Source organism: Bombina bombina, chromosome 2, assembly GCF_027579735.1.
Source record: "Bombina bombina isolate aBomBom1 chromosome 2, aBomBom1.pri, whole genome shotgun sequence".
In the NCBI taxonomy this organism is placed as follows: Eukaryota; Metazoa; Chordata; class Amphibia; order Anura; family Bombinatoridae; genus Bombina; species Bombina bombina.
The window spans coordinates 582,260,103-582,274,189 of record NC_069500.1 but is presented as its reverse complement, the minus strand read 5'-3'; the positions used below and the strand labels follow the sequence as shown (position 1 = coordinate 582,274,189).

The following is a 14,087-nucleotide window of genomic DNA, read 5'->3' as shown; positions in this document are numbered from 1 at the left end:
CAGACGTTCCTTGTTAGAAGCTGGGTTAGGACACAGAGAAGGAACAACTATTTCCTGGTTAATATTCTTATTGGAAACCACTTTTGGAAGAAAACCAGGTTTGGTACGTAAAACGACCTTATCTGTATGAAACACCAGATAGGGTGAATTACACTGCAAAGCAGACAATTCAGAAACTCTTCTAGCGGAAGAGATAGCAACCAAAAACAAAACTTTCCAAGATAGTAACTTAATATCTATGGAATGTAGAGGTTCAAACAGAACCCCCTGAAGAACTGAAATAACTAGATTTAGACTCCATGGAGGAGCCACAGGTCTGTAGACAGGCTTGATTCTGACTAAAGCCTGCACAAACTCCTGAACATCTGGCATTGCTGCCAGACGTTTGTGTAACAAAACAGACAGAGCTGATATCTGTCCTTTTAAGGAACTAGCTGACAAACCTTTCTCCAATCCTTCTTGGAGAAAAGCTAAAATCCTTGGAATCCTAATCTTACTCCATGAGTAACCCTTGGATTCGCACCAACAAAGATATTTCCGCCATATCTTATGGTAAATTTTCCTAGTGACAGGCTTTCTAGCCTGAATCAGGGTATCTATAACTGAATCCGAAAACCCACGCTTAGCTAGAATCAAGCGTTCAATCTCCAAGCAGTCAGTTGCAGAGAGACTAGGTTTGGATGTACGAATGGACCTTGAATTAGAAGGTCCTGCCTCAAAGGTAGCTTCCATGGTGGAACCGATGCAGGTCTGCATACCAGGTCCTGCGTGGCCACGCAGGAGCTATCAGAATTACCGAAGCCTTCTCCTGTTTGATCCTGGCTACTAGCCGTGGGAGAAGAGGAAACGGTGGAAAGACATAAGCTAGATTGAACGACCAAGGCGCTGCTAAGGCATCTACCAGTGTCGCCTTGGGATCCCTGGACCTGGACCCGTAACATGGAACTTTTGAGTTCTGACGTGACGCCATCAGATCCAGATCCGGAATGCCCCATAGTTGAGTTAACTGGGCAAAAACCTCCGGGTGAAGTTCCCACTCCCCCGGATGGAAAGTCTGACGACTCAGATAATCCGCTTCCCAGTTGTCCACTCCTGGGATGTGAATTGCTGATAGATGGCAGGAGCGATCCTCTGCCCATTTGATGATCTTGGATACCTCTCCAATCGCCAGGGAACTCTTCGTTCCCCCCTGATGATTGATGTACGCTACAGTCGTCATGTTGTCCGACTGAAATCTGATGAATCTGGCCTCCGCTAGTTGAGGCCATGCCTGGAGCGCATTGAATATCGCTCTCAATTCCAATATGTTTATCGGGAGAAGAGATTCTTCCCGAGACCATAGACCCTGAGCCTTCAGGGAATCCCAGACCGCGCCCCAGCCCAAAAGACTGGCGTCGGTCGTGACGATGATCCAATCCGGTCTGCGGAAACTCATTCCCTGAGACAGGTGATCTAGAGACAGCCACCAGAGGAGTGAGTCTCTGGTTTTCTGGTCCATTTGAATCTGGGGAGACAAGTCTGCATAATCCCCATTCCACTGTTTGAGCATGCACAGTTGCAATGGTCTTAAATGAATTCGAGCAAAAGGAACCACGTCCATTGCCGCAACCATTAGTCCTATTACCTCCATGCACTGAGCTATGGAGGGCTGAGGAATGGATTGAAGAACTCGACAAGCGTTCAGAAGCTTTAACTTCCTGACCTCTGTCAGAAAGATCTTCATTTCTACAGAGTCTATTATTGTTCCCAGAAAGGGAACCCTTGTGGACGGGGGGCAGGGAACTTTTTTCTATGTTCACCTTCCACCCGTGAGATCTGAGAAAGGCTAAAACAATGTCTGTATGAGCCCTTGCTTTGGGAAGGGACGACGCTTGTATTAGAATGTCGTCTAGGTAAGGTGCTACTGCAATGCCCCTCGGCCTTAGCACCGCTAGAAGGGACCCTAGTACCTTTGTGAAAATTCTGGGAGCAGTGGCTAAACCGAACGGAAGAGCCACGAACTGGTAATGTTTGTCCAGAAAGGCGAACCTCAGGAACTGATGGTGATCTTTGTGGATAGGAATATGCAGGTACGCATCCTTTAAGTCCACGGTAGTCATGTATTGACCCTCCTGGATCGTTGGTAAAATTGTCCGAATGGTTTCCATTTTGAATGATGGAACTCTGAGGAATTTGTTTAGAATTTTTAAGTCCAGAATTGGCCTGAAAGTTCCTTCTTTTTTGGGAACTACAAACAGGTTTGAGTAAAAACCCAGTCCTTGTTCCGCTGTTGGAACTGGGTGTATCACTCCCATCTTTAATAGGTCTTCTACGCAACGTAAGAATGCCTGTCTCTTTATCTGGTCTAAAGATAAGTGAGACATGTGGAACCTTCCCCTTGGAGGAAGGTCCTTGAACTCTAGAAGATACCCCTGAGAAACAATTTCTAGTGCCCAGGGGTCCGGAACATCTCTTGCCCAAGCCTGAGCAAAGAGAGAAAGTCTGCCCCCTACTAGATCCGGTCCCAGATCGGGGGCTACCTCTTCATGCTGTCTTGGTAGCAGCAGCAGGCTTCTTGGCCTGTTTGCCCTTGTTCCAGCCTTGCAATGGCTTCCATGCTGGTTTGGGCTGGGATGCGTTACCCTCTTGCCTAGTGGCTGTAGAGCTGGAAGTCGGTCCGTTCCTGAAATTGCGAAAGGAACGAAAATTAGACTTATTTTTAGCCTTGAAAGGTCTATCCTGTGGAAGGGCATGGCCCTTTCCCCCAGTGATATCTGAAATAATTTCCTTCAACTCTGGCCCAAATAGGGTCTTACCCTTGAAAGGAATATTAAGTAATTTTGTTTTGGACGACACATCCGCCGACCAAGACTTTAACCAAAGCGCTCTGCGCGCCACAATTGCAAAAACAGAATTTTTTGCCGCTAATTTAGTTAACTGGAAAGCGGTGTCTGTAATGAAAGAATTAGCCAACTTCAGGGCGTGAATTCTGTCCATGACTTCATCATAAGAAGTCTCCTTTTGGAGCGAGTTTTCTAGTTCCTCAAACCAAAAAGCCGCTGCCGTGGTTACAGGAATAATGCAAGAAATTGGTTGAAGAAGAAAACCCTGTTGAACAATGATTTTCTTAAGTAAACCTTCTAATTTTTTATCCATAGGATCTTTGAAAGCGCAACGGTCTTCTATTGGTATAGTCGTGCGCTTAGCTAGCGTTGAAACTGCCCCCTCTACCTTAGGGACCATCCGCCATGCGTCCCTTCTAGGGTCAACATTTGGGAACATTTTCTTAAATATAGGAGGGGGAACAAATGGTACACCTGGCTTCTCCCACTCCTTAGTCACGATATCCGCCACCCTCTTAGGTATCGGAAATGCATCAGTGTGTACTGGGACCTCTAAGAATTTGTCCATTTTACACAATTTTTCAGGGATCACCAAAGGATCACAATCATCAAGTGTAGCTAGGACCTCCTTAAGTAGGGCGCGGAGGTGTTCTAGCTTAAATTTAAATGCTATGGCATCAGGCTCTGCCTGCTGAGAAACATTCCCTGTGTCAGAAATTTCTCCCTCAGACAAGCCCTCCCTCACCGCCAAGTCAGATTGATGTGAGGGCACTACAAATAAATTATCCTCTGCGTCAGCTTGCTCATTTTCTGTGTTTAAAACTGAGCAATCACGCTTCCTAGGAAAAGCTGGCAGTTTGGATAAAAATGCTGAGAGAGAATTATCCATTACTGCCGCTAACTGTTGCATAGTAATCGCAATAGGTGCGTTAGATGTACTGGGCATCGCTTGCGCGGGCATAGCTGGTGTTGACACAGAAGGGGAGGATAGCGAGCTATCTTCACACCCTTCAGCTAAAGAATCATTTTGGGCTATATCTTTAATTGTAATTGTACGGTCCTTAAGCTGTTTGGACGCTATAGCACATTTCACACATAAATTTAATGGGGGAACCACCTTGGCCTTTGAACATAGGCTATCTGAAGGTTCAGACATGTTTAACAGACTTAAAAGTAACTTCAATGTAATAAAATTTATTTTTGACAAAAACGTTACTGTCTCTTTAAATAATAAAAGTGCACACTTTATTACTGAAACATCAAAAACACATCCGATTTTTATGAAATTTTCACCACAGTGTCATAATGCTTTGAAAAGGTTGCACACAAATTTTCAGACCAATTAACCTCTTAATGCCCAAACCGGAGCTAATAACAGAAGTTAACCGGTTAACACACTACAGTACTCTGCCACAGCTTGCCCTGTGGCTTTTACCTTCCTTAGGGTTATTTTGGTAAGAATATAAGCCTCCCTGGAGCCCTTCCTGATGCCTCCGGACTCCCCACATGAAGCTGCATGAACTGGCTAGTCAAAACAAGTGCACAATTGAGGCGCGAAAAACATAATTTATGCTTACCTGATAAATTCCTTTCTTCTGTTGTGTGATCAGTCCACGGGTCATCATTACTTCTGGGATATAACTCCTCCCCAACAGGAAATGCAAGAGGATTCACCCAGCAGAGCTGCATATAGCTCCTCCCCTCTACGTCAGTCCCAGTCATTCGACCAAGAATCAACGAGAAAGGAGTAACCAAGGGTGAAGTGGTGACTGGAGTATAATTTAAAAAATATTTACCTGCCTTAAAACAGGGCGGGCCGTGGACTGATCACACAACAGAAGAAAGGAATTTATCAGGTAAGCATAAATTATGTTTTCTTCTGTTATGTGTGATCAGTCCACGGGTCATCATTACTTCTGGGATACCAATACCAAAGCAAAAGTACACGGATGACGGGAGGGATAGGCAGGCTCATTATACAGAAGGAACCACTGCCTGAAGAACCTTTCTCCCAAAAATAGCCTCCGAAGAAGCAAAAGTGTCAAATTTGTAAAATTTGGAAAAAGTATGAAGCGAAGACCAAGTTGCAGCCTTGCAAATCTGTTCAACAGAGGCCTCATTCTTAAAGGCCCAAGTGGAAGCCACAGCTCTAGTGGAGTGAGCTGTAATTCTTTCAGGAGGCTGCTGTCCAGCAGTCTCATAGGCTAAACGTATTATGCTACGAAGCCAAAAAGAGAGAGAGGTAGCAGAAGCTTTTTGACCTCTCCTCTGTCCAGAATAAACGACAAACAGGGAAGAAGTTTGACGAAAATCTTTAGTTGCCTGCAAGTAGAACTTGAGGGCACGAACTACATCCAGATTGTGTAGAAGACGTTCCTTCTTTGAAGAAGGATTTGGACACAGGGATGGAACAACAATCTCTTGATTGATGTTCCTGTTAGTGACTACCTTAGGTAAGAACCCAGGTTTAGTACGCAGAACTACCTTGTCTGAGTGAAAAATCAGATAAGGGGAATCACAATGTAAGGCTGATAACTCAGAGACTCTTCGAGCCGAGGAAATAGCCATTAAAAACAGAACTTTCCAAGATAACAATTTTATATCAATGGAATGAAGGGGTTCAAACGGAACACCCTGTAAAACGTTAAGAACTAAGTTTAAACTCCATGGCGGAGCAACAGCCTTAAACACAGGCTTGATCCTAGCTAAAGCTTGACAAAAAGCCTGGACGTCTGGATTTTCCGACAGACGCTTGTGTAACAAGATGGACAGAGCTGAAATCTGTCCCTTTAATGAGCTAGCTGATAAACCCTTTTCTAAACCTTCTTGTAGAAAAGACAATATCCTAGCGATCCTAACCTTACTCCAGGAGTAACCTTTGGATTCGCACCAGTATAGGTATTTCCGCCATATTTTATGGTAAATCCTTCTGGTAACAGGCTTCCTAGCCTGAATCAGGGTATCAATAACCGACTCAGAAAAACCACGTTTTGATAAAATCAAGCGTTCAATTTCCAAGCAGTCAGCTTCAGAGAAGTTAGATTTTGATGTTTGAATGGACCCTGTATCAGAAGGTCCTGTCTTAGAGGTAGAGACCAAGGCGGACAGGATGACATGTCCACTAGATCTGCATACCAAGTCCTGCGTGGCCATGCAGGTGCTATTAGAATTACTGATGCCCTCTCCTGTTTGATTTTGGCAATCAATCGAGGAAGCAGCGGGAAGGGTGGAAACACATAAGCCATCCCGAAGTTCCAAGGTGCTGTCAAAGCATCTATCAGAACTGCTTCCGGATCCCTGGATCTGGACCCGTAGCGAGGAAGTTTGGCGTTCTGGCGAGACGCCATGAGATCTATCTCTGGTTTGCCCCAACGTCGAAGTATTTGGGCAAAGACCTCCGGATGAAGTTCCCACTCCCCCGGATGAAAAGTCTGGCGACTCAAGAAATCCGCCTCCCAGTTCTCCACTCCCGGGATGTGGATTGCTGACAGGTGGCAAGAGTGAGACTCTGCCCAGCGAATTATCTTTGATACTTCCATCATTGCTAGGGAGCTTCTTGTCCCTCCCTGATGGTTGATGTAAGCTACAGTCGTGATGTTGTCCGACTGAAACCTGATGAACCCCCGAGTTGTTAACTGGGGCCAAGCCAGAAGGGCATTGAGAACTGCTCTCAATTCCAGAATGTTTATTGGCAGGAGACTCTCCTCCTGATTCCATAGTCCCTGAGCCTTCAGAGAATTCCAGACAGCGCCCCAACCTAGTAGGCTGGCGTCTGTTGTTACAATTGTCCAGTCTGGCCTGCTGAATGGCATCCCCCTGGACAGGTGTGGCCGATAAAGCCACCATAGAAGAGAATTTCTGGTCTCTTGATTTAGACTCAGAGTAGGGGACAAATCTGAGTAATCCCCATTCCACTGACTTAGCATGCATAATTGCAGCGGTCTGAGGTGTAGGCGTGCAAAAGGTACTATGTCCATTGCCGCTACCATTAAGCCGATCACCTCCATGCATTGAGCTACTGACGGGTGTTGAATGGAATGAAGGACACGGCATGCATTTTGAAGCTTTGTTAACCTGTCTTCTGTCAGGTAAATCTTCATTTCTACAGAATCTATAAGAGTCCCCAAGAATGGAACTCTTGTGAGAGGAAAGAGAGAACTCTTCTTTTCGTTCACTTTCCATCCATGCGACCTTAGAAATGCCAGAACTAACTCTGTATGAGACTTGGCAGTTTGAAAGCTTGAAGCTTGTATTAGAATGTCGTCTAGGTACGGAGCTACCGAAATCCCTCGCGGTCTTAGTACCGCCAGAAGGGCACCCAGAACCTTTGTGAAGATTCTTGGAGCCGTAGCCAATCCGAATGGAAGAGCTACAAACTGGTAGTGCCTGTCTAAGAAGGCAAACCTTAGATACCGGTGATGATCTTTGTGGATCGGAATGTGAAGGTAAGCATCCTTTAAATCCACAGTGGTCATGTACTGACCCTCTTGGATCATGGGTAAAATTGTCCGAATAGTTTCCATTTTGAACGATGGAACTCTTAGGAATTTGTTTAGAATCTTTAAATCTAAGATTGGCCTGAAAGTTCCCTCTTTTTTGGGAACCACAAACAGGTTTGAGTAGAACCCTTGTCCTTGTTCCGACCGCGGAACCGGATGGATCACTCCCATTAATAACAGATCTTGTACGCAGCGTAGAAACGCTTCTTTCTTTATCTGGTTTGTTGACAACCTTGACAGATGAAATCTCCCTCTTGGGGGAGATAATTTGAAGTCTAGAAGGTATCCCTGAGATATGATCTCTAGTGCCCAGGGATCCTGAACATCTCTTGCCCAGGCCTGGGCGAAGAGAGAGAGTCTGCCCCCCACTAGATCCGGTCCCGGATCGGGGGCTCTCGGTTCATGCTGTCTTTGGGGCAGCCGCAGGTTTCCTGGCCTGCTTGCTCTTGTTCCAGGCCTGGTTAGGCTTCCAGCCTTGCCTGTAACGAGCAACAGCTCCTTCCTGTTTTGGTGCAGTGGAGGTTGATGCTGCTCCTGTTTTGAAATTCCGAAAGGGACGAAAATTAGACTGTCTAGCCTTAGCTTTGGCTTTGTCTTGGGGTAGGGCGTGGCCCTTACCTCCTGTAATGTCAGCGATAATTTCTTTCAAACCGGGCCCAAATAAAGACTGCCCCTTGAAAGGTATATTAAGTAATTTGGACTTAGAAGTAACATCTGCTGACCAGGATTTTAGCCACAGCGCCCTACGTGCCTGTATGGCGAATCCTGAGTTCTTAGCCGTAAGTTTGGTTAAATGTACTACGGCCTCCGAAATGAAAGAATTAGCTAGTTTAAGGACTCTAAGCCTGTCCGTAATGTCGTCTAGCGTAGATGAACTAAGGTTCTCTTCCAGCGACTCAATCCAAAATGCTGCCGCAGCCGTAATCGGCGCGATACATGCAAGGGGTTGCAATATAAAACCTTGTTGAACAAACATTTTCTTAAGGTAACCCTCTAATTTTTTATCCATTGGATCTGAGAAAGCACAGCTATCCTCCACCGGGATAGTGGTACGCTTAGCTAAAGTAGAAACTGCTCCCTCCACCTTGGGGACCGTTTGCCATAAGTCCCGAGTGGTGGCGTCTATTGGAAACATCTTTCTAAATATTGGAGGGGGTGAGAACGGCACACCGGGTCTATCCCACTCCTTAGTAACAATTTCAGTTAGTCTCTTAGGTATAGGAAAAACTTCAGTACTCGCCGGTACCGCAAAATATTTATCCAACCTGCACAGTTTCTCTGGTATTGCAACGGTGTTACAATCGTTGAGAGCTGCTAAGACCTCCCCTAGTAATACACGGAGGTTCTCCAATTTAAATTTAAAATTTGAAATATCTGAGTCCAATCTGTTTGGATCAGAACCGTCACCCACAGAATGAAGCTCTCCGTCTTCATGCTCTGCGAGCTGTGACGCAGTATCAGACATGGCCCTAGCATTGTCAGCGCACTCTGTTCTCACCCCAGAGTGATCACGCTTGCCTCTTAGTTCTGGTAATTTAGACAAAACTTCAGTCATAACAGTAGCCATATCTTGTAATGTTATCTGTAATGGCCGCCCAGATGTACTAGGCGCCATAATATCACGCACCTCCCGGGCGGGAGATGCAGGTACTGCCGCGTGAGGCGAGTTAGTCGGCATAACTCTCCCCTCGCTGTTTGGTGAAATTTGTTCACATTGTACAGATTGACTTTTATTTAAAGTAGCATCAATACAGTTAGTACATAAATTTCTATTGGGCTCCACCTTGGCATTGGAACAAATGACACAGACATCTTCCTCTGAGTCAGACATGTTTAACACACTAGCAAAAAACTTACAACTTGGTTATAATCTTTTTTAGCAAAAACGTACTGTGCCTCAAAGAGGTACTAAACGATTAAATGACAGTTGAAATAATGAACTGAAAAACAGTTATAGCATCAACTTTAAAACAACACAACTTTTAGCAAAGGTTTGTTCCCATTAGTAAAATAACAATAATTCAATTTGACATAAAAAATACAAAGCAACGTTTTTATTCACAGTCACTCTAAGAATTCTCACAGCTCTGCTGAGAGAATTTACCTCCCTTCAAAGAAGTTTGAAGACCCCTGAGATCTGTCAGAGATGAACCGGATCATGCAGGAAATATAAAAGTAACTGACTGGAATTTTTTTGATGCGTAGCAAAGAGCGCCAAAAACGGCCCCTCCCTCTCCCACACAGCAGTGAAGAGAAACGAAACTGTCATAAATAAAAGCAAAAAATGCTGCCAAGTGGAAAATAATGCCCAAATATTTATTCACACAGTACCTCAGCAATGTAAACGATTCTACATTCCAGCAAAAACGTTTAACATGATAAATAGTTAATAAAAGGATTAGTGACCTTTAACAGAGTAGTTCCGGTGAAATACCATTCCCAGAATACTAAAGTGTATACATACATGTCATTTTAACGGTATGGCAGGATTTTCTCATCCATTCCATTCAGAAATAAAAACTGCTACATACCTCAATGCAGATTCATCTGCCCGCTGTCCCCTGATCTGAAGCCTTTACCTCCCTCAGATGGCCGAGAACAGCAATATGATCTTAACAACTCCGGTTAAAATCATAGTAAAAAAACTCTGGCAGATTCTTCCTCAAACTCTGCCAGAGAAGTAATAACACGCTCCGGTGCTATTGTAAAATAACAAACTTTTGATTGAAGTCATAAAAACTAAGTATAATCACCATAGTCCTCTCACACATCCTATCTAGTCGTTGGGTGCAAGAGAATGACTGGGACTGACGTAGAGGGGAGGAGCTATATGCAGCTCTGCTGGGTGAATCCTCTTGCATTTCCTGTTGGGGAGGAGTTATATCCCAGAAGTAATGATGACCCGTGGACTGATCACACATAACAGAAGAAATGAGGCTTCCTTCCTCTGCATACCAGAGTGGAGGGGCCTTTCTGACTAGATTAGGTGTCCAACTAAGTGCCAGGCGCAAATTAAGCCCCAAATTTAAGTTGATAAAAAAAACACCTATTTAAGTTGAAAACTTGCTAAAAAGCAATCGATTAGCCCACAATAGTGTCAACCAGCATAATCCCTTAAAATAAGCCATCCTTTTACTGCTGAATCTAATAACAATGGCTTACCTATCCCAGAGGGAATTTCTGACAGTCTTCTAGCATTACTGGGTCTTGTTAGAAAAATGACTGATCATACCTGAAGCAGTTAAGCCTGCAAACTGTTCCCCCCAACTGATGTTATCTGGTTTCAACAGTCCTGCGTGGGAACAGCAATGGATTTTAGTTACTGGTGCTAAAATCATAGTCCTCTTAGCAGAAATCTTCTTCACTTTCTGCTGCAGAGTAAATAGTACAAGCCGGCACTATTTTAAAATAACAAACTCTTGATAGAAGAAATAAAAAACTACAACTAACACCACATACTCTTTACCACCCCCGGGGACATGCTACTAGTTAGAGCGGCAAAGAGAATGACTGGGGGAGCGGAGCCTGAGGGGAGCTATATGGACAGCTTTGCTGTGTGCTCTCTTTGCCACTTCCTGTAGGGATTGAGAATATCCCACAAGTAAGGATGAAGCCGTGGACCGGATACACCAATGTAGGAGAAAAGTTTATTAATATAACAGTGTTGGTTATGCAAAACTGGGGAATGGGTAATACATGGATTTTCTATCTTTTAAAACAATAAAACTTCTGGTGTAGACTATCCCTTTAAAAATAGGTTAAGAATTAAACACAGCTTTAAGGGATCAAGAAATCATTTCCTAATATTTTTCTGAAGTGGAATATTTGAACTTAAAACAAAATGTTATGACTGCATGTCTGTGTTTAGAGGCAAATCAAAATAGAACCTGTCATTTGTCCAGGGAAACTTTTGTGAGCTCAAGGCCATCATGCAAGCAGACACCTGACAAGAGGGTCACAACCTTATTTATTCTCTAAAAAAACATCAGGTTACCATAATCCAAACTGGAAGAAGGTGAAATAAAAATGGCACGAAGAGGATGTATGATATCTAGGAAAGGGAAATGTATTTTAGGTGTCTGAGAGGCTTCTATCTACACAGTCTACAAAATGACAACTGACAAAAAATTATGAAGTCAATAGAATTAAAAACGTAAAACCGGGTTTCTCCATCTACCTGAATATGACGCTTTGTAAGTCAAAGGGATACTCAATTATTCCTGTAGTTGGGACTCGAACTCTCAGCACATCTTGTTGGGTTGGAAGGTATCCGTGGCTTGCTATACGATCCAAATCGTTGAGATAGCTGAAAATGGAAAATGCAAAAGTAATGGTAACTAATGTATCCAGTGGGGTGGAAATCTTAAAAAAGGGAAATAAAACTCAATTTTTTTTCTTTCGTGATTCAGACAAAGCACACATTTGTAAACAACTTTCAAATTTACTTTTTTTTAATCCATTTTGCTTCATTCTTTTGGTTTCCTTTGTTGAAGGAGCAACAATGCACCACTGGGCGCAAGAGGCTTACATGTGCAGCCACCAATAAGCAGCTAGCTCCCAGCTCCTGAGCCTACCTAGGTATGCTTTAAAACAAAGGATACTAAGGGAACAAAGCAAATTAGATAAAAAGTAAATTGGAAAATTGTTTAAAACCTAAAGGACCACTCAATGCAGTAGAATTACATAATTAACAATTACATAATTAACAAGTGCATAATAAAAAACATAATTTATGCTTACCTGATAAATGTATTTCTCTTGTGGTGTATCCAGTCCACGGATCATCCATTACTTGTGGGATATTCTCCTTCCCAACAGGAAGTTGCAAGAGGATCACCCACAGCAGAGCTGCTATATAGCTCCTCCCCTAACTGCCATATCCAGTCATTCGACCGAAACTAGCCGAGAAAGGAGAAACCATAGGGTGCAGTGGTGACTGTAGTTTAAAATTTAGACCTGCCTTAAAAGGACAGGGCGGGCCGTGGACTGGATACACCACAAGATAAATAAATTTATCAGGTAAGCATAAATTATGTTTTCTCTTGTTAGGTGTATCCAGTCCACGGATCATCCATTACTTGTGGGATACCAATACCAAAGCTAAAGTACACGGATGAAGGGAGGGACAAGGCAGGTACTTAAACGGAAGGGACCACTGCCTGTAGAACCTTTCTCCCAAAAATAGCCTCCGAAGAAGCAAAAGTATCAAATTTGTAAAATTTTGAAAAGGTATGAAGCAAAGACCAAGTCGCCGCTTTGCAAATCTGTTCAACAGAAGCCTCATTTTTAAAGGCCCAGGTGGAAGCCACAGCTCTAGTAGAATGAGCTGTAATCCTTTCAGGGGGCTGCTGTCCAGCAGTCTCATAGGCTAAGCGTATTACGCTCCGAAGCCAAAAAGAAAGAGGTTGCCGAAGCCTTTTGACCTCTCCACTGTCCAGAGTAAACAACAAACAGGGAAGATGTTTGACGAAAATCTTTAGTCGCTTGTAAGTAAAACTTTAAAGCACGGACTACGTCCAAATTATGTAAAAGACGTTCCTTCTTTGAAGAAGGATTAGGACACAATGATGGAACAACAATCTCTTGATTGATATTCTTGTTGGAAACTACCTTAGGTAAAAACCCAGGTTTTGTACGCAGAACTACTTTATCTGTATGGAAAATCAGATAAGAAGAATCACATTGTAAAGCTGATAACTCAGAGACTCTACGAGCCGAGGAAATAGCCATCAAAAACAGAAGTTTCCAAGATAAAAGTTTGATATCAATGGAATGAAGGGGTTCAAACGGAACTCCTTGAAGAACCTTAAGAACCAAGTTTAAGCTCCATGGAGGAGCAACCGGTTTAAACACAGGCTTAATTCTAGCCAAAGCCTGACAAAATGCCTGGACGTCTGGAACCTCTGCCAGACGCTTGTGCAAAAGGATAGACAGAGCAGAAATCTATCCCTTTAAAGAACTAGCTGATAATCCTTTATCCAAACCCTCTTGGAGAAAGGACAATATCCTAGGAATCCTAACCTTACTCCATGAGTAATTCTTGGATTCACACTAATGAAGATATTTGCGCCATATCTTATGGTAGATTTTCCTGGTTACAGGCTTTCGTGCCTGTATTAAGGTATCAATGACTGACTCGGAGAAGCCACGCCTTGATAAAATCAAGCGTTCAATCTCCAGGCAGTCAGTCTCAGAGAAATTAGATTTGGATGATTGAAAGGACCTTGTAGTAGAAGGTCTTGTCTCAGAGGCAGAGGCCAAGGTGGAAAGGATGACATGTCCACCATGTCTGCATACCAGGTCCTGCGTGGCCACGCAGGCGCGATCACGCAGGCGCGATCAAGATCACTGATGCTCTCTCCTGTTTGATTTTGGCAATAAGTCGAGGGAGCAGAGGAAACGGTGGAAACACATAAGCCAGGTTGAAGAACCACGGTGCTGCTAGAGCATCTATCAGCGTCGCTTCTGGGTCCCTGGACTTGGATCCGTAACAAGGAAGCTTGGCGTTCTGGCGAGACGCCATGAGATCCAATTCTGGTGTGCCCCAACGATGAACCAATTGAGCAAACACCTCCGGATGGAGTTCCCACTCCCCCGGATGAAAATTCTGACGACTTAGAAAATCCGCCTCCCAGTTCTCTACACCTGGGATATGGATCGCTGATAGATGGCAAGAGTGAGTCTCTGCCCAGCGAATTATCTTGGAGACTTCTAACATCGCAAGGGAGCTCCTGGTACCCCCTTGATGGTTGATGTAAGCCACAGT

At 43.9% G+C, this 14,087-nt stretch overlaps 1 protein-coding gene across 2 annotated transcripts in view; it reads right to left on the bottom strand.

Moving 5' to 3' along the window:
• The window catches only part of LOC128649286 (guanine nucleotide-binding protein G(q) subunit alpha), a 466,803-nt gene that overhangs the window by 175,662 nt on the left and 277,054 nt on the right, over positions 1-14,087 (bottom strand). For both annotated transcript variants that reach the window (XM_053702477.1, XM_053702478.1), the window contains one exon: positions 11,499-11,627. In XM_053702477.1, the coding sequence (XP_053558452.1) occupies positions 11,499-11,627 (129 nt within the window). The remainder of the gene's footprint in view (positions 1-11,498; positions 11,628-14,087) is intronic.